Source organism: Schistocerca nitens, chromosome 4 (genome assembly GCF_023898315.1).
Source record: "Schistocerca nitens isolate TAMUIC-IGC-003100 chromosome 4, iqSchNite1.1, whole genome shotgun sequence".
In the NCBI taxonomy this organism is placed as follows: domain Eukaryota; kingdom Metazoa; phylum Arthropoda; class Insecta; order Orthoptera; family Acrididae; genus Schistocerca; species Schistocerca nitens.
The window spans coordinates 788,869,988-788,897,641 of NC_064617.1; the positions used below are offsets into that span (position 1 = coordinate 788,869,988).

The 27,654-nt window shown below is 40.5% G+C and overlaps 1 protein-coding gene across 2 annotated transcripts in view; it reads right to left on the reverse strand.

Moving 5' to 3' along the window:
* LOC126253169 (clathrin interactor 1) overlaps nucleotides 1-27,654 on the reverse strand; it is a 194,017-nt gene that overhangs the window by 92,411 nt on the left and 73,952 nt on the right. For both annotated transcript variants that reach the window (XM_049954327.1, XM_049954326.1), the window contains exons 8-9: nucleotides 24,029-24,270; nucleotides 1,509-1,666 (exon numbers count right to left, since the gene is read on the reverse strand). In XM_049954327.1, the coding sequence (XP_049810284.1) occupies nucleotides 1,509-1,666; nucleotides 24,029-24,270 (400 nt within the window). The remainder of the gene's footprint in view (nucleotides 1-1,508; nucleotides 1,667-24,028; nucleotides 24,271-27,654) is intronic.

Sequence of the window (27,654 nt, forward strand, 5' to 3'; positions counted from 1 at the left end):
CTAGGGAGGTTATCGTAGCATAGGATTTGCTGGAAGAATAGCTCCCATCTGCGCAGCTCAGAAAAGTTGGTGGTCGTGGGAAGGATCCAGCTATCATGGGTTGTGAGGCAGCCATTGAAATCTCTTGCGTTATGTTCTGCTGCATGTTATGCCACTGGATTGTCCACCTAGTTTTTGGCATCACTGCAGATGCGTCTGCCCCAGGTGGGCAGACTGTATGGTAGGGACTTTTTTGGTGTGGAAGGGATGGCAGCTGCCAAAGTGTGGGTACTGTTGGTGATTGGTGGGTTTGACCAATACACAAACAGCTCTCCTGTGCCATATCCCCATACACACCTGATCTTCACATCCATCCCAAGAACCAACCACAAAGAAGCACCCCCTTGTCACCCAATACCACATTGGACTGGAACTACTGAACCACATCCTTGATCAGGGCTTTCACTATCTATCATCTTGCCCTGAAATGAGGCACATCCCACCCAAGATACTTCCATCCCCTCCCAAAGTGGTGTTCCACCACCCACCCAACCTCTAAAACATCCTAGTCCATCCCTATGACACTCCCACTCCCAATCACCAACCACAGGGATCATACACTTGTGGAAGACCCAGACACAAGACCTGCCCAATCCACCCACCCAGCACCATTTACTCCAGTCCTGTCACAGGCTTATCCTACCCCACCAGACACTGGACCACCTGTGAAAGCAGCCGCATTATATACCAGCTCTGTTGCAACTGCTGCACAGCATTTGTCACTGGTATGATGACCAACCAGCTGTAAACTAGATTGAATGGCCACTGCCAAACTGCTGCTAAAAAACAAGGTGGACCACCTAGTGGCACAACATGCAGCAGAGCACAATATGAGAGATTTCAATGGCTGCTTCTCAACCCATGATATCTGGATCCTCCTTACCATCACCAGCTTTTCTGAGCTGCACAAATGGGAACTATTCTTACAGCAAATCCTTTGCTCCCGTAACCTCCCTGGCCTAAACCTAAGGTAACTCGCTATCTCCCCACTCCTTTCCAATAATGTGTGTGTGTGTGTGTGTGTGTGTGTGTGTGTGTGTTTTCCTACAAGCTTGAAAAAGGAAAACCATTCCGAAAGTTAGCAAAGCTCTGTACCTTTTGCTTGTGTACCAATCAATGATGCAGCACTTCTGCCTTTTGGCGAGTTGTAATCTTTATTCTTAATTCTCAACCAGAACCTTCTGTATATTATCAAACAAATTGTTCAAGATTTTGCCCATTCCTCTTGAAATTCTAAAGGACTTAGGCTGTAGCACTATTACATTTCTAGTTCCCAAAAGAATAACGACAGCATGTACATTCATAGCCTTCTAAATAAGTATCAGAATGCTGTGTGAAGATGCCACTGCCCTCACAATCTCATGTTATGGTCATATGTGGACAACTGGTGCCCTTCCCAGCCTTTTCGTCCTACACTACACACTAGAGCTGGAGTTAAATATTTTTACCAAGTAAAAACAACAACTTACCCATAATCACCGCAGCGTTGTTTGTTATGGGAGACACTGCAGATTTATTTGAGAGTGATAGTTGTATCTGAGCACTTTGCTGCAACACAGTCTGAGGCTGACTGCTAGGAGTACCAGTAAATGCACTAGCAAAATCTGCAAAATCATCCTGATTATCCCTGAAACAGATGTGCCTAACTATAGAAAACAAACTTTCATTACACAGTTTATTGGGGTTGTTCAATAGTGAATGCGCACACACACACACACACACACACACACACACACACACACACACAGAGAGAGAGAGAGAGAGAGAGAGAGAGAGAGAGAGAGAGAGAGAGCGAGAGAGCGAGAGCGAAACACATTGTGATGCACAGAAACAGAGTATTGTGTAACTTGCAAAAGGAATATGTAGTATGTACCATAAAAAAGGTATTCTACAAACTGCACATGGGCTCAGTTCTGAAACAGTATACAACTGTTGAAGAGTGTTCAGGCAATTAGAAGTTGACAATATTTCTGAAGGTAAAGGTGTCTAAATTGCTTCTTTGTGAAACAGACACCTATGGAAAAGGCTCTTCAACTTCAATTGTTATTTAACAATACAACACATTTACACATTTGTACATGCTTTTTATACAGAGTTTCAGAAAAATAGATGTGATATATTGCTACAAGGCCTAAAAGTTCTTCAAACTACAGCCCTTGATCATTGACACACTTTTGCCAACAGCTTTTCCCATTATTCGAAGTCTCCCTTGTAGGCAGATTCCAGAAGGTGCGGATTCCAGAAGGTCCTTAAGGTACGTGTTTGAGGGCACTTAAGAGTACCATTTGAGGGAGGATTTCGCTTTTGGGAATAGGATATACTCTGCTGGTACTACGTTGGGACTGCAAGGAGTTTGGGAAATTGTCACAATGCCATTTATCTTCAGACAATCTTTGACCTTGGAGTAGGTGTGACTGGGTGCATTGTCGTGATGCAATTCACAGTTCCCAACGATGGCTGTTCTCACCCGGCTGACCCTTCTCTTCAGTCCTCTTAGCACTTGTGTGCAAAAAGCACCATTCATTGTCTGCCCCTCAGGTACAGATTCGTAGTGGCCCAGCCCCATTAGTGTTGAAGAAAATGAATCGCTTTCACTCTGCATTTGCTCATTCAAGCCGTTTTGGACAACAGGCTGCTGCAGTATGCTGCGTGCAAAACTCGTCACTTTGTTTCCAGATCATATTCGAAAATCCAAGTTTTGTCTCCCATGATTATGTTGTCGGAAAGGCTGGAGTCTTCTTCAATGGGTTGCAGAAGATTGTCACAAGCATACACTTGCCTCTGCTTTTGGTTATACGTCATGACCTACGTATCGAGTTTAGCGAAACTCTTTTGCATCACCAAATCTTCCATGATAATGGTGTGCACTGCCATCTTATTAATACCACTTGCATATGTTCCATGCGTGCACTTAACCGAATGCCTCAATTCAGCACTTCATGCCTGCCTTCACTACTTCATCTCTCAAAGCTACCCATTCTTCTACTACTATATTTCTTGCCCCCATTCTTGTCAGTCGTTCCCTAATTTTCTCTCTACAACCTCTGGTTTTGTCATTTTACCCAGGTCCCATCTCCTTAAATTCCCACCTTTTTGCAGTTTTGTAAGTTTTGATCTGCAGTTCATGACCAATAGATTGTGGTCAGAGTCCACATCTGCTCCTGGAAATGTCTTACAATTTAAAACCTGGTTCCTAAATCTCTGTTTTACCATTATATAATCTATCTGAAATCTTCTAATACCTCCAGGCCTCTTCCATGTATACAACCTTCTTTCATGATTCTTGAGCCAAGTGTTAGCTATGATTAATAATGCGTTCACTATGCTGTTTGCAGCAACTTACCCGCATTCCTATTTTTTTATTCATTATTAAGCCTACTCCTGCATCACCCCTATTTGATTTTGTATTTCTAACCCTGTATTCACCTGACCAGAAGTCTTGTTCCTCCTGCCACCGAACTTCACTAATTCCCACTATATCCAACTTTAGCCTATCCATTTCCCTTTTTAAATTTTTCAACCTACCTGCCCAATTAAGGGATATGACAGTCCACGCTCCGATCTGTAGAACGCCAGTTTTCTTTCTCCTGATAACGACATCCTCGAGTAGTCCCCGCCCGAAGATCCGAATGGGGGACTATTTTACCTCCGGAATATTTTACCCAATAGGACGCCATCATTTAACCATACAGTAAAGCTGCATGTCCTCGGGAAAAATTACGACTGTAATTTCCCCTTGCTTTCAGCCATTTGCAGTACCAGCACAGCAAGGCCGTTTTGGTTAGTGTTACAAGGCCAGATCAGTCAGTCATCCAGACTGTTGCCCCTGCAACTACTGAAAAGGCTGCTGCCCCTCTTCAGGAACCACATGTTTGTCTGGCCTCTCAACAGATACCCCTCCATTGTGGTTGCACCTATGTCTATCCCTGGCTATCTGTACCGCTGAGGCACGCAAGCCTCCCCACCAACGGCAAGGTCCACGGTACTTTTTATGCAGACTCAGTATGTGAGAAGAATGACTGTCAGTAAACCTCTGTATTATCTGTAATTTCTTCACCTTCGTCATCGTTGCCATTTCATGAGATGTACGTGGGAGGTGGTTAGCAAAAACGCCCTAAAAAGGCCATTTGCAACTGTGGCAGATACGTCCCAAATTTTTCACATGACAATGCGACCAAATATCCAGAAGAATTTTATTGATAGTCACTATGGCCATGGAAGCCTACGCTTACAAGTAATATGTTGTCCAACTCTTCCTGGAAAATACTTTCTTGAAATTCAAATAGTGAACTTCTCCATGACGCACAACACCGCTCTTATAACAAAAAAAAAAAAAAAACAATCAATTTTTAGCAATATAATGTAACTGTATGGATAAAAAAAATCTACTCAGTGACAGCAGGAGAACACACATATGAAAAAAGGTGTTACGTCTACAAGATTTCGGAGCCAGTGACCCCTGCTTCTGGCAGAAGGGTTAAACAGGAAGGAAGAGGGATGAAGGAAAAGGTATGGAGATGTTTAGGAAAAGGGGCAGAGTTCAGAAAAGTCACCCAGAACCCCAGTCAGGGGAGACATACCAGATGGGATGAGAAGGAAAGACTGATTGTTGGGGGACTACACCAGAAAAGCTAAGTGCATCGCATGTGATAAGAGGTGGGAGGGCGACAGCAAATAACAGAGAGGTCAGAAAATTAAACATGTAGAAAACTACAATGGAGTGAAGAAAGGAGTAGTTATTGTGAAGACCTGCTCAGACAGAAGAAATTAATGTAAATTAAGACCAAGTGGGTAGCAAGAACCAAGGATATGTTGTAGTGCCAGTTCCCGCCTGAGGAGTTCTGAGAAACTGGTGTCTGGGGGAAGAACCCAAATGGCGCATGTGGAGAAACAGGCATTGAGGGCATGACTGTCATGCTGTGGAACATGCTCTGCAACAGGATATTTCGTGTTGCCAGTATGCAACCCCTGCCTACGGTCATTCATCCAAACTGATAACTTGATGGAAGTCATGATGGTGTAAAAGACTTAACATTGTTTACATAACAGCTGGTATATGACATGTTGTTTAACAGGTGACACTCCCTTTGATAGTGTATGTTTTACCAGTTACAGGAATGGTATGGGTGGTGGTAGGAGGGTCCATAGCACAAGTCTTGCAGTGGGGGGCAGTCATAGGGTAGGAGCCATACTGTAGGGAGGTTGGTGCTATTTTAGGTGTGGTGGACAAAATCTTATACAGAATGGACCTCATTTCAGGGTATCATTTTAGCAAGTCATTGTGTTGTTAAGATAGTTGATTAATACACTCAACACCAGGATAATACTGAGTGAGAACTGGTGTACTACCAAGATGTATTTGGCGGGATCAGCAGTACCAGGATATGACCTGGGGAATCTGCTTTTGAACTAGGTTGGTGGGGTAAGTCCGTCCAGTGGAGGCTCTTGTAGCATTTACCACTCTTGAGAATCTCTGCAATACCCTTGCACTGACAAAATGATCCCAGAACGAAATACCCCATTCTTCATTGGATCTTCTCCTCCCCCCTGCCCCTGTCATAATAGCATGTAAGTCACTTCTTTCATGGAGGAGTTACATTTTCTAATGAATTTCAGTATGGTATCTGCTTCTCCTACTACAGCAGAATCTCAATCACCCACGACAGAAAAGACAAATTGCGTTGAAGTAAAGGTTGGCTTCACCAGTGAGCATTACACAAGTTGCTATTTCTGGTGAAAAGATTTCTGCTGCTGCTGCTGCTTATTATTATTATTATTATTATTATTTCTTTCTTTTCTCAGACGTTATGTCTGGTCAAAAATGGAAAGTGACGCGGACCTTGATCAAGCGCGACTTCCTTTTTAACTGTACGGTATATGTTATATTGCATTTAGGAACTTTCGGGTAATTGAACATGTATCAATAATTACGGATTTCTGTAGTTGTATATATAAGTTTGGATGTAGCTGTATTGCATTGATGTACTGGTGGATATTGTGTGGTATGACTCCTGTAGTTAATAGTATAATTGGTATGATGTCAACTTTATCCTGATGCCACATGTCCTTGACTTTCTCAGCCAGTTGGATGTATTTTTCAATTTTTTCTCCTGTTTTCTTCTGTATATTTGTTGTATTGGGTATGGATATTTCGATTAGTTGTGTTAATTTCTTCTTTTTACTGGTGAGTATGAAGTCAGGTTTGTTATGTGGTGTTGTTTTATCTGTTATAATGGTTCTGTTCCAGTATAATTTGTATTCATCATTCTCCAGTACATTTTGTGGTGCATACTTGTATGTGGGAACGTGTTGTTTTATTAGTTTATGTTGTATGGCAAGTTGTTGATGTATTATTTTTGCTACATTGTCATGTCTTCTGGGGTATTCTGTATTTGCTAGTATTGTACATCCGCTTGTGATGTGATCTACTGTTTCTATTTGTTGTTTGCAAAGTCTGCATTTATCTGTTGTGGTATTGGGATCTTTAATAATGTGCTTGCTGTAATATCTGGTGTTTATTGTTTGATCCTGTACTGCAATCATGAGTCCTTCCGTCTCACTGTATATATTGCCTTTTCTTAGCCATGTGTTGGATGCATTTTGATCGATGTGTGGCTGTGTTAGATGATATGGGTGCTTGCCATGTAGTGTTTTCTTTTTCCAATTTACTTTCTTCGTATCTGTTGATATTATGTAATCTAAAGGGTTGTAGAAGTGGTTATGAAATTGCAATGGTGTAGCCAATGTATTTATATGAGTGATTGCTTTGTGTATTTTGCTAGTTTCTGCTTGTTCTATAAAGAATTTTCTTAAATTGTCTACCTGTCCATAATGTAGGTTTCTTATGTCAATAAATCCCCTTCCTTTCTGCTTAATAAGAATCTTTCTGTTGCTGAATGTATGTGATGTATTCTATATTTGTGGCATTGTGATTGTGTAAGTGTATTGAGTGCTTCTAGGTCTGTGTTACTCCATTTCACTACTCCAAATGAGTAAGTCAATATTGGTATAGCATAAGTATTTATAGCTTTTGTCTTGTTTCTTGCTGTCAATTCTGTTTTCAGTATTTTTGTTAGCCTTTGTCTATATTTTTCTTTTAGTTATTATTATTATTATTATTATGAAGTCAGTGAGTTTGTTCAAAAACTTTTAAAAAGTTTATGTCGATTAATTGTACAACATTGATGAGATTGGACTAAACTATAAAATGCTTCCTGAAAAAAAACTTTGCCCCAAAACATGAAAGTCACAGGCATAAAACTAGCAGAGTATAGGCTGACAAGTGGAACATGCAAGTGGTGACTGTAAGTGACCGTTGTTTGCGATTGGCAAATCGAAGAAACCAAGAGCTTTCAAAAACATAAAAATGTCAGGACCTCCTGGTTCTTAAAAAGCTCAAAAAAAGTGCTTGAACGAATGATAATTTTTTAAATACTTTTTTATGCATTTGTGCTGGCTGTCACGAAATACTTTAGGGGCGACAGCGGGGTAGGGAGGAAAACACCCCCAAGCCACACCTTCTGAATTTTTCAACAAGTGACAGAAGTGCACAAAAATGCAGGAACCAAAAAACTGGATTTTACTGTATATTTAGTTGGTATCTTATATTAAGAGATAGAACCAATGGATATTTTGGATAGCACTTCTTTATTATCTGCAATGCACTTCTTTGAGGAAAGTTGTTAAAATTTTTTAGTGCTCTAAGTATGGATATTAACCCTGCAGTATTTATACTGCACTCTTTTGGTAGAGAAACTTGTTCTTGATTCCAGCTGTGTATGTATGCACAGCAGACTCATTCATTATCTTTAGAGTCAACTGTGTAAAGGAGGTGGATTCTCTTGGATGACTGTATGAAACGCAGTGTGATAAAAATTGGTAATTATATTGTCTTTGGTGTCGTGTCTTAGGTGCATCCTTACTACTCGTTGGGAACAATGAATAGAGACTTTTGCGACGGGGACTGTAACTGGAAGAAGTTGAAGTTCTCGTGGGAGGTAATACAGTTGTACTGCTGCTGGTCATCCTGTTCAAAGGTGGTTAGATGCAGACATTTCTATGTAATATACAGGGTGTTACAAAAAGGTACGGCCAAACTTTCAGGAAACATTCCTCACACACAAAGAAAGAAAATATCTTATGTGGACATGTGTCCGGAAATGCTTACTTTCCATGTTAGAGCTCATTTTATTACTTCTCCTCAAATCACATTAATCATGGAATGGAAACACACAGCAACAGAACGTACTAGCGTGACTTCAAACACTTTGTTACAGGAAATGTTCAAAATGTCCTCCGTTAGCGGGGATACATGCATCCACCCTCCGTCGCATGGAATCCCTGATGCGCTGATGCAGCCCTGGAGAATGGCGTATTGTATCACAGCCGTCCACAATACGAGCACGAAGAGTCTCTACATTTGGTACCGGGGTTGCGTAGACAAGAGCTTTCACATGCCCCCAAAAATAAAAGTCAAGAGGGTTAAGGTCAGGAGAGCGTGGAGGCCATGGAATTGGTCCGCCTCTACCAATCCATCGGTCACCGAATCTGTTGTTGAGAAGCGTACGAACACTTCGACTGAAATGTGCAGGAGCTCCATCGTGCATGAACCACATGTTGTGTCGTACTTGTAAAGGCACATGTTCTAGGAGCACAGGTAGAGTATCCTGTATGAAATCATGATAAAGTGCTCCACTGAGCGTAGGTGGAAGAACATGGGGCCCAATCAAGACATCACCAACAATGCCTGCCAAAACGTTCACAGAAAATCTGTGTTGACGACATGATTGCACAATTGCGTGCGGATTCTCGTCAGCCCACACATGTTGATTGTGAGAATTTACAATTTGATCAGGTTGGAATGAAGCCTCACCCGTAAAGAGAACATTTGCACTGAAATGAGGATTGACACATTGTTGGATGAACCATTCACAGAAGTGTACCCGTGGAGGCCAATCAGCTGCTGATAGTGCCTGCACATGCTGTACATGGTACAAAAACAACTGGTTCTCCAGTAGCACTCTCCATACAGTGAAGTGGTTAACATTAACTTGTACAGCAGCAACTTCTCTGACGCTGACATTAGGGTTATCGTCAACTGCACAAAGAATTGCCTCATCCATTGCAGGTGTCCTCATCGTTCTAGGTCTTCCCCAGTCGGGAGTCATAGGCTGGAATGTTCCGTGCTCCCTAAGACGCCGATCAATTGCTTCGAACGTCTTCCTGTCGGGACACCTTCGTTCTGGAAATCTGTCTCGATACAAATGTACCGCGCCACGGCTATTGCCCCGTGCTAATCCATACATCAAATGGGCATCTGCCAACTCCACATTTGTAAACATTGCACTGACTGCAAAACCACGTTCGTGATGAACACTAACCTGTTGATGCTACGTACTGATGTGCTTGATGCTAGTACTGTAGAGCAATGAGTCGCATGTCAACACAAGCACCGAAGTCAACATTACCTTCCTTCAATTGGGCCAACGGGCGGTGAATCGAGGAAGTACAGTACATACTGACGAAACTAAAATGAGCTCTAACATGGAAATTAAGCGTTTCCGGACACATGTCCGCATAACATCTTTTATTTATTTGTGTATGAGGAATGTTTCCTGAAAGTTTGCCCGTACCTTTTTGTAACACCCTGTATAGCTAAATGTTCAGTAATGTCAGAGGAACTTGTGTTAATTTCCCCTTCATCTAGAATTCCCTGCTTTTATTAGTGCGTTGAAGTCCAGTACTCTGCTGCCATAGAAGAAATACTTCTTTCTCAACATTCTCCTTTGTTTCTCTGAGTGTTGTGCTTTTGCCCTTATTTTTCGAATAAAATTAAATTTCCAGTACAGGAGAGGTGCCTATGTCATTGTAGAGGCCTTTGCCATTCTTTGATAGCACCTGTCATCTCTTTCCAAAACCATGAAGCAAGTGTCCATCTACAATGACCTAAGGGGAATGATACTGTAGTGTTTGCAGCATGGATTATAATTTCTGTTGCTTCTTGTAATACTTCTGTCACTCCTCTTCTCTGTATTTACTGTGATCAGCCCTTTAGCAATGAAAGAATTCCAAATGCCTTTTCACAAAGATTAACATGGTATACAATTGGTGTGGTGAAGATTTGGGACCAATACAATAACTGGGTAATTGTAATTATTATTGCAAAGGTTGTTGTCAACATTCCATTGGATCATAAGTGTGCGAGTTCACCATTGCAGATTGTCAGATCATTTGCAGAATATGACCCACAAGGAGAGCTGAAATGTGTTAACTCTTGAATTTTTTAGGCAAAGGTTAAGAAATGAGATTAACTTCCCTTCTAGTTACCATCTACTAGTCATTATCTTGCTGCCCATATACTTGTGGGAAACAAATATGATGTCCTTACCAAACGAAAGCATTGGTATGTTGGTAGACACACAAACAAGCACAAACACACAAACAAAATTCAAGCTTTCGCAACCCACGGTTGCTTCATCAGGAAAGAGGGAAGGAGAGAAGGAGAGGGAAAGACAAAAGGATGTGGGTTTTAAGGGAGACGGTAAGGAGTCACTCCAATCCCGGGAGCGGAAAGACTTACCTTAGGGGGAAAAAGGACAGGTATACACTCGCACACACACACACATATCCATCCGCACATACACAGACACAAGCAGACCTTTGTAAAGGCAAAGCCCAAACACTATATCCTCTATGAGTATGAAAAAGGCACTAGCAACCACTACAATTCCATTGTAAAATCACAGAAAAGGTGTCAGTGTGGTCGGCGAAGATGAAGGTATATGCTGATCTACAGATTGGTCCAATGCCTTCCTCAAGGAAGTGTTATAGACCCTCTATTGTTCCTGATCTACACTGATGACATAGGAGACAATCTGAGTAGGCCTCTTAGGATTGCTTGCAGATGATGGTGTTATTTCGATTACGCAATAAGTCACAAAAACCTGAAGGCTGTAAATTCAACTAAATACTTAGGGATTACAATTACAAATATTCTACATTGCAACAATCACATAGATAGTGTTATGGGTAGAGCAAACCAAACACTGAAATTCATTGGCAGAACACTTAAAAGGTACAACAGGTCTCCTAAAGAGACTGATTACACCATGTTTGTCCACCCTATTCTGGAGTACTGCTGTGCAGTGTGGGATCCGCATCAGGTGGGACTGATGGATGACATCGAAAAAGTTCGAAGAAGGGCAGATCATTTTGTATTATCGTGACATAGAGGAGATAATGTCACAGACATGATACCTGAATTTGAGTGGCAATCATTAAAACAAAGGTGTTTTTTGTTGTGAAGGGATATTCTCATGAAATTTCAGTCACCAGTTTTCTCCTCCGATTATGAAAACATTCTGTTGGCACTCACCTACATAGGGAGAAATGACCATCACGATAAAATAAGAGATATCAGAGCTCACACAGAACAATTTAAGTGCTCTTTTTCCCATGCCCCATTCGAGAGTGGAATGGTAGAGAGAAAGCTTGGAGGTGGTTCATTGAACCGTCTGCCAGGCACTTTATTTTAAATAGCAGAGTAATTGCGCATGTAGATGTAGATGTGTGGTTGGCATAGTTTCCATATATTCTTCTGCTGTCAAGAAAAGTTAAAGTTCCACCACAACTGACAAATTAGTTCTTTGCTTTGTTCTTTTCTTGTCTTTTTCCTTCTTTTCCTCTTTTTGCTGTTTTCTTTCACTTAATTTTTCAGGTTGTACATCAGGGTAAGAAGATCACAGAACATTCCTTTTGCTTGATGTCTTAATCTCTTTTTATCACTGACTAATATTTGACTGTACATCAGTTATATTTTGGGAGGAAGAAGCTGTGGACTGTGTGTTTCTCTCTTGTGCTGTTGTAGGGATATTGTATATCCACTGAGAGGCTCCTGGTGGAAGTTTAAAACAGTCATGAAATGTAGTCACAAGGTGTGGCAACTTCTCTTGCACATAATTTTTTGTTTTCACTGCATGGTCTTGGTTTGGTAGCAGCTTGCTGATTTGGTTTTTGTCATCATGTCGAGTGGATGCACATCTTCATATTTTTTCCTTGGCAGCGTATGACTGGTAGTTTGTGGTTTTATATTCCTGTAATATCTTTTCTTTTTTAAATACTAGAACTGATGAATGTGGGGGATGGTGTTCCACACAATTTCACACAAAGGATGATCTCCGCGAAGTGATCTTCCACAGTTCCCAAATTTTGGGTCTGTCGTGCAGTGGGATGACATGTCCAAAACACAGGCATCAAAAACATCTCATAGGTGGTGGGACATAAGATTTCACATCGCACCTATATGTGATAACTTTTTCTAAGAGGACATTTCCTTGACAAGCTAAGATGAAGCACCAGTATCTGTTTCCTTGGCATGTAGTAATTCCTTGGAAAGGCCTTGATTGTTAAATATGAAAGAATGGAAAATTCAGGATGGAATAATGACAATATTATGAACAGGATAGTTGTTACTCACTAAACAGCAGAGATAGGCACAACAACAAGACTGTCAAACAAAGCTTTCAGCCAAACATGCCTTCATCAGAATTAGACAACATACACACAAACACTCGCACAAATGCTACTCACACACACAGGAGCACAATCTCTAGCTGCCAAGGACAGACTCCTGGCCTTGGCAGCCAGCCACTGTTGTCATGTGTGTGTCAGTTATGTTTGCACAAATGTCTGGTGTATCTTGTACGATTCTGATGAAGGCGTGTTTGACCAAAAACTTTGTTTGATAGTCTCTTTGTTGTACCTATTTGCGACTCAGTGTCTGCTATATGGTGAATAGCAACTATCCTTTTCGTAATAATGTAATCCATCAATGAATATCTCATTTACAACACATTTCGAATAATTCTCACAGCTGGCCAGACAAACATGTGGTTCCTGAAGAGGGGCAGCAGCCTTTTCAGTAGTTGCAAGGGCAACAGTCTGAATGATTGACTGATCTGGACTTTTAACACTAACCAAAACGGCCTTGTTGTGCTGGTACTGCGAACGGCTGAAAGCAAGGGGAAACTACGGCTGTAATTTTTCCCGAGGGCATGCAGCTTTACTGTATGGTTAAATGATGATGGCGTCCTCTTGGGTAAAATATTCCGGAGGTAAAATAGTCCCCCATTCGGATCTCTGGGCAGGGACTACTCAAGAGGACGTCATTATCAGGAGAAAGACAACTGGTGTTCTACGGATCGGAGCGTGGAATGTCAGATCCCTTAATCGGGCAGGTAGGTTAGGAAATTTAAAAAGGGAAATGGATAGGTTAAAGTTAGATATAGTGGGAATTAGTGAAGTTCGGTGGCAGGAGGAACAAGACTCCTGGTCAGGTGACTACAGGGTTATAAACACAAAATCAAATAGGGGTAATGCAGGAGTAGGTTTAATAATGTATAGGAAAATAGGAATGTGGGTAAGCTACTACAAACAGCATAGTGAATGCATTATTGTGGCCAAGATAGATACGAAGCCCACACCTACTACAGTAGTACAAGTTTATATGCCAACTAGCTCTGCAGATGACGAAGAAATTGAAGAAATGTATGATGAAATAAAAGAAATTATTCAGATAGTGAAGGGTGACGAAAATTTAATAGTCATGGGTGACAGGAATTCAGTAGTAGGAAAAGGGAGAGAAGGAAACGTAGTAGGTGAATATGGATTGGGGCTAAGAAATGAAAGAGGAAGCCGCCTGGTAGAATTTTGCACAGAGCACAACTTAATCATAGCTAACACTTGGTTCAAGAATCATAAAACAAGGCTGTATACATGGAAGAAGCCTGGAGATACTGACATGTGTCAGATAGATTATCTAATGGTAAGACAGAGATTTAGGAACCAGGTTTTAAATTGTAAGACATTTCCAGGGACAGATGTGGACTCTGACCACAATCTATTGGTTATGACCTGTAGATTAAAACTGAAGAAACTGCAAAAACGGGGGAATTTAAGGAGATGGGACCTGGATAAACTGAAAGAACCAAAGGTTTTACAGAGTTTCAGGGAGAGCATAAGGGAACAATTGACAGGAATGGGGGAAAAAAATGCAGTAGAAGAAGAATGGGTAGTTTTGGGGGATGAAGTAGTGAAGGCAGCAGAGGATCAAGTAGGTAAAAAGACGAGGGCTAGTAGAAATCCTTGGGTAACAGAAGAAATACTGAATTTAATTGATGAAAGGAGAAAATATAAAAACGCAGTAAATGAAGCAGGCAAAAAGAAATACAAACGACTCAAAAATGAGACCAACAGGAAGTGCAAAATGGCTAAGCAGGGATGGCTAGAGGACAAATGTAAGGATGTAGAGGATTATCTCTCTAGGGGTAAGATAGATACTGCCTACAGGAAAATTAAAGAGACCTTTGGAGATAAGAGAACCACTTGCACGAGCATCAAGAGCTCAGATGGAAACCCAGTTCTAAGCAAAGAAGGGAAAGCAGAAAGGCAGAAGGAGTATATAGAAGGTCTATGTAAGGGCGATGTACTTGAGGACAATATTATGGAAATGGAAGAGGATGTAGATGAAGATGAAATGGGAGATACGATACTGCGTGAAGAGTTTGACAGAGCACTGATAGACCTGAGTCGAAACAAGGCCCCCAGAGTAGACAACACTCCACTGGAACTGCTGACGGCCTTGGGAGAGCCAGTCGTGACAAAATTCTACCATCTGGTGAGCAAGATGTATGAAACAGGTGAAATACCCTGAGACTTTAAGAAGAATATAATAATTCCAATCCCAAAGAAAGCAGTTGTTGACAGATGTGAAAATTACCGAACTATCAGTTTAATAAGTCACAGCTGCAAAATACTAACGCGAATTCTTTACAGAAGAAGAATGGAAAAACTGGTAGAAGCCGACCTCGGGGAAGATCAGTTTGGATTCCGTAGAAATGTTGGAACCGTGAGGCAATACTGACCCTATGACTCATCTTAGAAGCTAGATTAAGGAAGGGCAAAACTACGTTTCTAGCATTTGTAGACTTAGAGAAAGCTTTTGACAATGTTGACTGGAATACTCTATTTCAAATTCTAAAGGTGGCAGGCGTAAAATACAGGGAGCGAAAGGCTATTTACAATTTGTACAGAAACCTGATGGCAGTTATAATAGTCGAGGGGCATGAAAGGGAAGCAGCGGTTGGGAAGGGAGTGAGACAGGGTTGTAGCCTGTCCCCGATGTTATTCAATCAGTATATTGAGAAGGAAACAAAAGAAAAATTCTGAGTAGGTATTAAAATACATGGAGAAGAAATAAAAACTTTGAGGTTCCCCGATGACATTGTAATTGTATCAGAGACAGCAAAGGACTTGGAAGAGCAGTTGAACGGAATGGATAGTGTCTTGAAAGGAGGATATAAGATGAACATCAACAAAAGCAAAACGAGGATAATGGAATATAGTCGAATTAAGTCGGGTGATGCTGAGGGAATTAGATTAGGAAATGAGACACTTAAAGTAGTAAAGGAGTTTTGGTATTTGGGGAGCAAAATAACTGATGATGGTCAAAGTAGAGAGGATATAAAATGTAGACTGGCAATGGCAAGGAAAGCATTTCTGAAGAAGAGAAATTTGTTAACATCGAGTATAAATTTAAGTGTCAGGAAGTTGTTTCTGAAAGTATTTGTATGGAGTGTAGCCATGTATGCCATGTATGGAAGTGAAACATGGATGATAACTAGTTTGGACAAGAAGAGAACAGAAGCTTTCGAAATGTGGTGTGACACAAGAATGCTGAAGATTAGATGGGTAGATCATATAACTAATGAGGAGGTACTGAATAGGATTGGGGAGAAGAGAAGTCTGTGGCACAACCTGACTAGAAGAAGGGATCAGTTGGTAGGACATGTTCTGAGGCATCGATGGCTCACCAATTTAGTATTGGAGGGCAGCGTGGAGGGTAAAAATTGTAGAGGGAGATCAAGAGATGAATACACTAAGCAGGTAGGTACTGGGAGATGAAGAGGCTTGTACAGAATAGAGTAGCATGGAGAGCTGCATGAAACCAGTCTCAGGACTGAAGACCACAACAACAACATACAGTAATATTACAAGACCAACGTAACAACAGGAATTTAAGTACAGATAGTGTGCACATACTTATAAAATGCTTAGGAAAGATCATGGAATTGAGCAATACAAGGAAAATGTGCACTCTTATATACAACTGCCATTAGGGCAGTTTAGGGGGCAGATGAGAAACATGTTGAATAGCTGAGGAACTAGAGGGAAGGATAGCACTATGGGACAGAGGGGATTGGAGAAAGAAAGAGGGATGCGGGAGATGATACTCTAATGGTACACTTCCTCTAAATTTTATATAATAAACATAATGATATTTAAAATTACATTATAACAGAAAAGACAAACTTTTTGTGTACTATTCTCTTTTAGAGAAATAATAGAGAATAATGTACTGAAGACAAACACATTGTCATTTCTGTTATTCTCGAATTTTAAATAACATCTTTTGCAATGCCTAACAGCAATTGTGCATAGCAGTGAACATTTTTCTTGTAGTGCTCACTTGCAGGAACTTCCCTATGCATATTCCAAGTACTTGTACTCAATGTGTACTTTGTTCCTTATGTTACATTGGTATTGAAATATTTATATATAAGCATTTCTAGCTTGTCTTGTTTGTAAATTTTGCCACAGTTATCTTCTCAGGATTAGTCGAAATGCGTCATAAACAAAGTATTTAGCTATCTAGGCATTTCTAAGGAATTACTACATAGCAAGTCTAGATGGTCACATACCTAACAAATGGATGACTTCATCAGTCAAATGGACAACTGTATTTGATTATTTTTTGGACCATATGATACTCATCAGACAAAATGTACACCTACTGAACTACATTAGCTCATAGCTCATCTTCTGCCTGAAGTGTAAGGTCTCAGTAGAAGATAACTGCTTGTACCATACCTGAAGTTTTACATGAAGTACTAGTTGATGGTATGTCACCCAGTCTCTTACATTTCTGAATTGTTTCACACAGTACAGTACCAGAGGAGGCCCCATTTCACATTTCTTTCCAATGTGTGAACTTTTCCATGAAAAATAATGGCTTTGTCGTGAAAAAGTAACTCCACATGTTCTAGTACATACCAGGTACTGAATAAATTGTTTTGTTCTCAGTCTTCTGGCTTGGCCCTCTTCTGAAGGGGTAGCCAGAACAGAGGCAGCAATTGGATTGTAACCATCCCCGCTGAAATATCTATACCTATCTGTTGAGATAGTACTGCCATTATGTTGGTTTAGTTTGATGTTTTTCATTTGTAAAACTTCCATCCTGTTGATACCTATTCGAATCAAGGGTCCACCCAGCTGCAGCAAAGCACATCTCCACAACAGCCATTGCTGGGATTCCTATTGCCCCAAGATGATGGGCACTATTCCTTGGCATGCATGGGGCATTAGCAGCTCAGGTATAACAAGTACAATCCCGGTGTTTCTGGGGGGCTCTCCCAAAGGGTACATAACAACCCCACCACATTGCACTGGCTAATGCACTGGGCCTTAAGCACCTATGTAAGTCTGAGTAATTATTGTACACAAAAGGTCTTTTACAGTATGGGCAGCTGCTGCTATTTAAGGCATGCTTCCAAGTTTGGAAAAGTGGAGGTCAAAACCAAAACAGGACCAAAAATTACATCAGCCAAAAAAATTTGATGTAACGTAAATGGATAAAGATGCAAATGAAAGAAGATGGAACCTAATGGCATATCCAGGTTAACATCAAGACTGCCACAATGGATTTGAGAGTAAGAGAAGTAAGGATGGTCCCAAAATGGAAGATTGTAGCACAAGAAAGGAAGTGGGTGCTGCAATAGCTTGAGGCCACCATTAGCTTTCAAAACAGCATCCTGTCATGTTGGAATGGATAAACAAAGGTCCTGTACAGTTTTCAAAAGAATCTTAACCCATTCTTTCTGCAAAATAGTGGAAGTTCAGTAACGACAATAAAGGGGAATAGTGATCAGACACTCTCCTCTCCAAAGTAAACCACAAATGCTCCATAAAATTGATATCTGGTGACTATGCTGGTCAGGGAAGATGTGACAAATCACCCTTGTGGTCACAAAACCAGGAGTGGATGATGTGAGCTATGTGAAAATGGGCCCTGTCACCTTGGAATACAGCATCACCTTTCAATACAGCATCACCTTTGGGTAACAAACACTGTACTATGGGACGGACCATATCAGCCAAAATGCTCACATAATCCTAGGCAGTAATGAAACCTTACAGAGTAACTATGGGGACCATGCAACCCCACAATACGGCCACCCACATCATCATTAACCCCACTATATTTCACTCTTGGCACCAAGTTACCTGCATTCTAGGGTTGGGACGACACACACCAGACAAACTTAGCAAAAAATTGAAAACAGTTTGAAACAAAATTTATCTGACCAAATGAGTTTCTTCCACACTTCTATGTTCATGGTTTTATGGTTTTGGCTTCTTGTTTTTCCTTTTACACGTATTTCCATCACTGATGTGAAGTTTCGGAATTCCAGCTCACCCCACAATTCCCAGCTTACAAAGATCTGCTCATGTTTTTTTTATGCTGACAGGGTATGTTAGTGTAACATTCAGTTCTACAGTGACTTTTGCAGCTGTTTTCCTCTTATTTTCCATCACAATCCTCCACAATGATCACAACTCTCATTCTTGTATGTGTTATCACTTGGCAAGTGATGTCTTCCGCTTTCCCTTTAAGTGGTATAAATATTCAGTATGCTGCCTCCTGAAACACCAAACACTTCGGTTCCACTGGTTACATAAGGTTCCACCATATGAGAACCAACCATGTGCCCCTGTTCGAATTCTACTAAGCACAGACATAACACACTCACTACAAAGAACATTGTTATGACCATGACTCACACTTGCAACAGACATAACACAGTCACTACAAAGAACACTGTTATGACCATGACTCACACTTGCAATGTCATGAGAGCAATGCACAGGTGCCACCTGTGGCCTAACACAACAGCGTCACTTGCAGGCTTGGCTACCATCTGTCTTTATGTTCAAGCATTTATTTCTCACTGTATTTCCATATTAATGTCCAACCCCTATGTTACCCTCAATGAGATCACACGCCTTGTTGGAACTGACCAATGTTGGCTGATACGACCACTGACAGTAACAAACCAGCTTTACTTACCACTAATAAAATCAACACAATTCGTATCATTGTCAACATTGTAAATCATCATAAACACAACATAAAGAAGACAAACTGAAAAAGAATGAGGATTTGACAACTTAAATGAAACTTAACAATGGGTTGTTACTGTGCAAAACTTTGTGCCTTGTCCCTGATTACAAATGTGAATACATTACATAATTTTAACCAATAATGCTGCTACAGTAGTTTTTTATTTAGCTGTTCTTATGGCTATGAGCCCATTTCAACACCATAGTTATTTTGAAGATATTTGCAAAACATAAGATTTTTGTACATAATTCTTGTAAGTTGTAAACCAGACAGAACACACTATAGAAATAGGACCCAAATCTAAATTTTGTGGAAGAAATAGAAATTTAGACTCATAAGGGCAAATAACAAAAGAAATTCTTAAATGAAAAACTGAATTAAAAAATAAAAATTACATCAACAATTATGCTGAAATCATTAAAAATGATCATGGATAAATAATTTAGGCACAGGAAATACCACCAGGATGACAATATCACACAGAACCATAGATTAATAAACCAGATATATATGTAGTACATCATTACCTAGCTGTGAAGAGAAGCTGTCAATTTTAAAAATGAATCAAACATCTCAAAAATAGAGTGACCAGCAACTACAGATTTATAAAACTCCATCAGGTTATTACAATATGATAAATGTCAACAGCATCAGCATTAATAATGTATCAAGGACATAAGTACTTCCAAATCGTAACATAAAAATTAAGTTAATTGTATAGATAAAAAAAATCTACTTATCAAGCAGTGGCAGCCCCACACATAAAAATGGTTTTAATTAGACAAGCTTCCATAGCCAGTGGCTCCTTTTTCAGGCAGAAGAGTTAAGAGGTCAAGGAAACATACTGGAGAAGTCTAGGAATAGGGGTAGATTTCGCGAAAGTCACTCAGAACAGCAGGTCATGGGAAACTTACTGCACAGGATGAAAAGGAAAGACTGATTGTTGGGGACTGCATCAGACGAGATTTTAAAAAACCTAAGAGCTTAGAGGTGGAAGACAGGGTAATATGCACAACAGAGATTACGGCTTAAAACATCATGATTGCGCTATTAAGAGTGAAAAGATAAGTGCACTGACACTGAATGTACCAAAGCTGGGACACAGAGAGGGGGGGGGGGGGCAGAGAAAAGTAAGATGGGTAAGACAATGAAAGATGTAGAAAGCTAATGGATTGAAAGGAAAGAGTAGTTACTTGAAGAAATGCTAAGTTGGAACAAATTAACGTAAATTAATGCCAGGTGGGTGGCAAGAACCAAGGACATGTTGTAGCAGTAGTTGCACCTGTGGTGTTTTGAGAAACTTTTGTCTGGGGGAAGAATCTGGATGGCGCATGTTGTGAAACAGGCACAGAGGTCATGATTGTTATGCTGTAGACCATGCTCTGCAACAGAATATAGCGTGTTGCCAGTACACATCCTCTGCTTAAGCCCATTCATTCTAATTGATAATTAGGTGATAGTCATGCCAATGTAAAGGCCGAATGTGTGTACATAATACCTAGTATGTGGCATGTTTCATTTCACAGGTGGATCTCCGTTTCGTAGTATATGTTTTGCCAGTTTCAGGGCTGCTACAGGTGGTGGTAGGAGTGCGCTTAGGGCAAGTCTTACAGTGGGGATATTCACAGCCGTAGGAGCCATAAGGTAGAGAGATGGGTGCATGAGGGACATAGTGTGACAGGAATATTGCAGAGGCTGGGAAGGTGACAAAAAGCTATTCCAGATGTGGTGCGTAAAATTTCATACAGAATGGATCTCATTTGTAGGAAGTCATGGTCCTGTCGAAGTAGCTGATTAATACATTCCAGATCAGGTTAATACTGAGTCGCCAGTGGTGTGCTCCGAAGTTGTGATTTAAAGCAATCAGCAGTACCAGGATTGGATGTGACGGCTCAGGAAATTTGCTTTTGAACTCAGCTGGTGGTGTACTTAGGACTAGTGAAGGCTGAGGTGAGAATGGTGGTGTATTGCTGTAATGAGTCTACATCAGAACAATACGTTTGCCTCAGATGCCAAGTCTGTATGGGAGGGTATGTTTAACATGGAAAGGATGGAAACTGTCAAAACATAGTTCTGTTGTTTGTTGGTAGGTTTATTGGACGGAAGTGTGCAGCTGGCCTTCGGCGAGGGCAGGATCAACATCAAGGAAAGTGGTATGGGGTCTGGAATAGGACAATGTGAAATTTAATTGGGAGACGGTATCCAGGAATTTTAACAAGTCAATCTCACCAGGTTCTATGTTCCCTAAAAGCTGATGACTCCATCATTATCCTCCCAGCAGATAAAGGCTCTACCACTGCAATACTTGACCGGAAGAAGTATGTTCGTGAAGGTCTACACCAGCTTTTTGGCACCTCTACATAAAAGGCCCCTCGCAAGGACTAACACCTCAATCCATAGAACTTTTCACCCCACCCAAACCACACACACCCACCTTTTACCTTCTTCCTAAGATCCACAAACCTAATCATCCTAGCCACAGTTGGTGGCTTCAAAGCATCCACCAAACATGTATCTGCCTTAGTTGATCAGCACCTGCAACCCATAGTACATAGACTCCCCTCTATATCAAAGACATCAACTATTTCCTAGATCGTCTGAAATCCATGCCGTGTCCCACTCCCACTACATACCTTGCTTGTCACCATTGAAACCACCTCCATCTATACCAACATCCTCCACGTACAGTCTTTCTGCTGCTGAACATTTCCTCAGTCAGTGTCTACCTAATTCCAGACCTATGACATCCTTCCTACTAACCTTAATCAACTTTATACTTACCAATAACTACTTCACCTTTCAGGAGCAGACATACAAACGGATCAGAGGTATGGCGATGGCAAGCAGGACGGCTCTTCCCTACATGGATTGCTTGGAGGGGGCTTTCCTGGGATCCGTAAGTCTTCAGCTCCTGGTTTGGTTTAGATACACTGATAACATTTTTACCATATGGACTCATGGTGAGGCTGACATGTTGAAATTCATGGAATCTCTGAATACCCTCTCCCAATTAAATTTCACATCATCCTATTGTGAATACCATGCCACTTTCCTGGATGTTGATCCCATCCTCGTCGAAGGCCAGTTACACACTTCTGTCCACAGTAAACATACCAACAAACAACAGTACTTACATTTTGACAGTTGCCATCCTTTCCATGTCAAAAATTCCCTCTCATACAGCCTCAGCATCCGAGGTGATGCAGACTCTTCATAGCAATACGCTACCATTCTCACCTCAGCTTTCACTTCATGTAATTACCCCACCAGCCTAGTTCAAAAATCAAATTTCCTGGGCCATCACATCAAATCCTGGGCACTGCTGATCCCTCCAAAACACAACTTTGGAGCACACCACTGGTGACTTAGTATTATCCTGGTCAGGAAAGTATTAACCAGCTACTTTGACAGAGCCACGAGTTCCTAAAATCATGCCCTGGGAAAAAAAAAAGAAAAAGATCCATTCTGTCTGAAATTTTGCTCACCACACCTAGAACAGTTTTTCATCACTCTCCCAATCTCCATGATATTCTTGTCAGACACTATGCTCCTCCAGCACCAATCTCTCCCCTATGGCTACTACCCCAGTGACTATCCCCACTGCAAGACTTGCCTATGCAACCTCATACCACCACCTATAGCAGCCCCGTAACTGGCAAAACATATATTATCGGGCCACCTGTGAAATGATGCATGCCATATACCAGCCGTTATGTAAACCCTGTTTGGCCTTTTACATCAGCATGATTACAATCAAATTATCAATTAGGACAAATGGATGTGGAGAGAGGGTGTATACTGGTACCACGCAATATCCTGTTGCAGAGCATGCTCTACAACATGACAACCATTGCCTCTGGGCCTGTTTCACCACACCACCTGGATTTCTTCCCCCAGGCATCAGTCTTGCAAAACTCCTCAGGTGGGAACTAGAACTACAACATGTCCTTGCTTCTCGCCACCCGTCTGGCCTTAATTTACATTAATCTCTTCTGTCTTGGCATTTCTTCAAGAAACTATTCTTTTCTTGACTCCATTTTAGTTTTCTACATCTTTCATTGTATTGCCCGACAATTTTCCAGCCCCCCACCCCCCCCTTCCTTCCTTCCATCCCACGTCTGTTATGTACAATGCGCTGATCTTTTCACTCTTAATAGCTCATGCATGATGTTTAAGCAGTAATCTCTGTCTCACATATTACCCTGCATTCCACCTTTAAGCTCTCAGGTTTCCAAATCTCATCCGATGAATTCCCCAACAATCAGTCTTTCCTTCTGATCCTGTGCAGTGAGTCTCCCCCGACACGAGATTCTGGGTGACTTTCCCATAATATACCCCTTGTCCTAGAATTCTTCAGTCCTTTTCCTTCAGCCCTCTTCCTTTCCCTTCAAACCTTCTGCCTCAAGAAGGAGCCACTGGCTCCGAAAGCTTGCCTAATTACAACCTTCTTTTAAGTGTGTGTGTTTTGGCTCCACTTGGTGAGTAGATTTTTTTATCTGTTCAATTTAACTTTTCTGTCAAAAATTGATTGTTTTTGCTTTTCAGTTAGCTTGAAATTGACCTTGGCATCTAAATGAGCTAATAGCAATAAGAACAGCTGAATAAAATATTGTTATAGCAGCATTTTTGGTTAAAATTATTTAATGTCTTTACATGAGATTTAAAATGCTGCACGCCCACGAGAAATTAAGGGAAAAAAAATTGTCACAATAACACAATAGATTAACACCTACGAAAAATGCAACTGCTTACCGTGGATTGTTAGTTGGTGCAGGTGCACCAAAAGCTTTGGAAAAATCTCCAAATTCTGTGTTGTTTGTGCTTAACTCCTCTCCACTACGTGGATTAAAATCATCATCACCAGTGATAAGTGAACCATTATTACTGATGACAGTCCCACCTAATATGTCAGTCAGTAATTCACCACTATTTTTGTTTATATTGTTGTTGTTTTGATGTGAAACAGTAGAATTGTTTTTCATGGGGCTGGCAGTCTGAAAAAAATTACTCAATGTTATAAAGACTTTATTGGAAACATTATCAGTAGATTGTGGTATGAAAATTTTACACTTCCCGTTTAACTACAACCTAGAAACCAACGCCTCCTAACATGAGCTCCAATGTCATTACGTCAATGGAACAGAGATTTCAGCATAGAACAACTTTTATTCAAATGCCGTTGGTTAATGTTTTACATAAAATATTTTCAAGGTCCAACTCCAAATGAACCATCCCCATCAGAATTCATTTAATATAAAATTTAGAAATTGCTGACAAGAGGTAAATCTGACATTTCTTTCAGTAATGCATTTCATTTGCATGTAATCTCAATACAAAAAACAATACAACAATCACTTAGTATGTTTTAATTCTTTTTCAACACATACTGACAAAATTTTCTGTGTGGGGATTACTAAAATGAATAGAATCTCTACATTAAATAACAATCAAATGAAAATAGAAAACTCACCAGCAGCAGCAGCTTCAGAACAGCAAAGCAAAGCTTATTAACGTACAATACATTACTAATTTCTGTTGTGGCATTTGAGATGCCATGCGGCACCCTACAGAAGTTATGAAATAATGTGTTAACATCAGAAGTAAGTTTTCAGACTTCAGGCTAGATCAGTCATTGTGTTAACAATAGAAGAGATTTGAAAATTTGTGAAGCTGGAGGTGTCAACAGTAGTAAATCAGTAATAAGGGAAGGACAGACAAATGAAAACATAAAAGGACAATTATTAGCAAAGGAGAAACAACAAAGCAGAAGCAAGAGCTAATATATCATTTGAAAGGGAAGTGAAGATGACTACTCAATAGGATCGATTTTTGCTGTTGACAACCAATGCTTAATGGTACCCACGTGAGTTCACAGACTGAGTTCCCTATTGCAGAAAGTTTTCGCTGAATGTGTAAAGAATTCTTTGAATAAATCTTAACCCTAGGATGCCCAAGCCTTTTTTTCTAACTTGGATGCCCAAGGGGGTAGAGGGGGGGGGGGGGGGGGGGGGGTTCGGCGAGCCCACAGGTATTAAATAAGTTTACTAAGAAAAATTACAACTTTCAAAATGGTTTATGTATTTTAACTAAGGCATCGGTTGATAAATGTTAATTGTTATAAATATCGGATAGAGTGAATAAAAAATTGACATATTATAATACAAAATACAGATGTGTTCATACACAATAGACTACTCTGAGTCCTCAACTTCAAGGCAAGAGACACTTCACAATTTTATCTGAATGTGTGTTACACACTTGTTTACGACACTGTCCACAATACTATTTTGGTTTACTTATGTTGTTGTACTTCTGCTTTTTTGTTTTAGCTTCTCTTACACAAATATGGCACTGACCTTTCCCTGCAGGAGGCTGGCGTGCTTCTGTTGTCACTTCTTTGATTTTCTTTTGTAGAATAGTCTCCATTGATTGAACAATTTGGTTAGATAACCCTCTTGCATTGACACTTCTTTCTTCTACCTGCAATTTCCCTAGTTCCATCCCAGCTTTCAAAAGATAGAGTTTCCGTTTGTTGTGTTTCTTTTCATTCCGTCTTTGATGTTGCTGGATGAATATGGTGGTTGCATTGATAGCACAGATGTCGATGAGAGAGTAAAATACAGATAGAGGCCATCTCTTTGTTCCCCTCCTGCAGGTGTACATACGTGCCATTTGATCAATGGTATCAATTCCACATTTAGTAGAATTATAATGTGCATTTATCTCTGTTTTATTCTTCTCTCCTCCAACAGTGCCTTTATCTTGGTGAATTGTTGACAACATCAGTAAGTTTTTATTTGGTTTCGTTTTTACTATGTAGGACACCAAAGTTGCTGGAGGCCTATCTGTTGATGGGTCTGTGAACAAGAACAGTGATGAATATAGCTCTCGATTTGACGTGTTCTTCATTATGTCTGGAATATGCTTCCTGTTTGACGGGAGAGTTCCTACTGTAGTAACTTTGTAGTCTTGGTATAACTCTTCCGCCAAATCCACCGATGTGTAGTATCAGCCTGTAGTAATAGTTCGACCAGTATTTTTCACAGGTGCTACCAGACATTTGATGACAGCTGCTGAACCCCATTCTTCTTTCGACAAATTCTGAACATTACCTGCATAGGATTCCATATTCAAGACGTATCTGTCAACTGCATCAGACATCATGCATCTAAGGATGCCATACTTGCCCGATTTATCCTTCATAAATACCTTGAAGGGACAGCACCCTCTAAACATCATCTCATCAATGGTAAGGTGGACCCCTGGTTTATACAGTAGTGGAAATCTATCATTCACTTTGTTGAAAACATCATGGATTGCTGTGAACTTGTCTGCTTCCCTTCTTAGCTGGCGGGTACTTTTGTCATCAAACCTTATGATTGCAATAAGCTCCTTGAAACGTTCCCTTGCCATAATAACCTTGTAAACTGGCCGACCCGTTAGGTCTGGCCAAAGATCATGTACACTGATAGAATTGTCCTTATTTGCCCCCATAAGTATCAGGGTTCCTATAAAGGCACACAATTCTCTCTCATTACTCAAAGTAACATTTCGCCTAACTGCCTCTTCATTTGAATGTTTTACTATAACATCCAGGCCTCTCCAGGTGAATGGCAAAAACCAGCTCGAGTCACTCCTGCCTACTCTCTTACTATATTAGCAACAGACCTCCGAGGAATTCTAGGCTGTGTAGTTACGTACCTCCTTCCAGACTTGGCCACAATAACATCCTGATGGTCACTACCTGAAGCTGCCCTATCTTCATCTTCTCTAACATCCACATCACTTTCCCGATCTAAATCATACTCCATAACACCATCCTCATATTCATTTTCACTCCCCGAGTCAGAATCTTCATCTAAAATTTCATTCAGAACTCTTTCTAAAGATGAGTCATGTATTATTTTAGTCATTTCTAAGTCTGGGTGTGAACAGTAGGGAACTGCACTAACTCACTGCAAGTTTACAAGATAAATAAAAGCCGACTGACATCAACAATCACTTCCTCTGAAAGTAAACTGATTTTTGTGAATACCAAGAATACCAACCAACAAGAAATTAACTTGCATTGTTGTAGAGATGAGAAATACGAAATCCTACTAAGGGAATTTTTCTATAGCATGGAAGCCTAAGGGGAGGGGGTGGGAGGTTGTTGGACCCATAATAAGTTTATTTATTTTTTCTTTCAAAGCAGGAATTTTCTATAAAATATATTGGCACTAACGTTTCATAAAATAGCCAACAAACAATAACTCAAACAGAATATGTAGTATAAAAGTTACTTGGGCAAAAGCAGGGGACATGAAAAAAGTGTGGGTTCAACCCCCCCCCCCCCCCCCCCCAGGCGTCCTAGGGTTAATTATGTAATCGTTAATCGT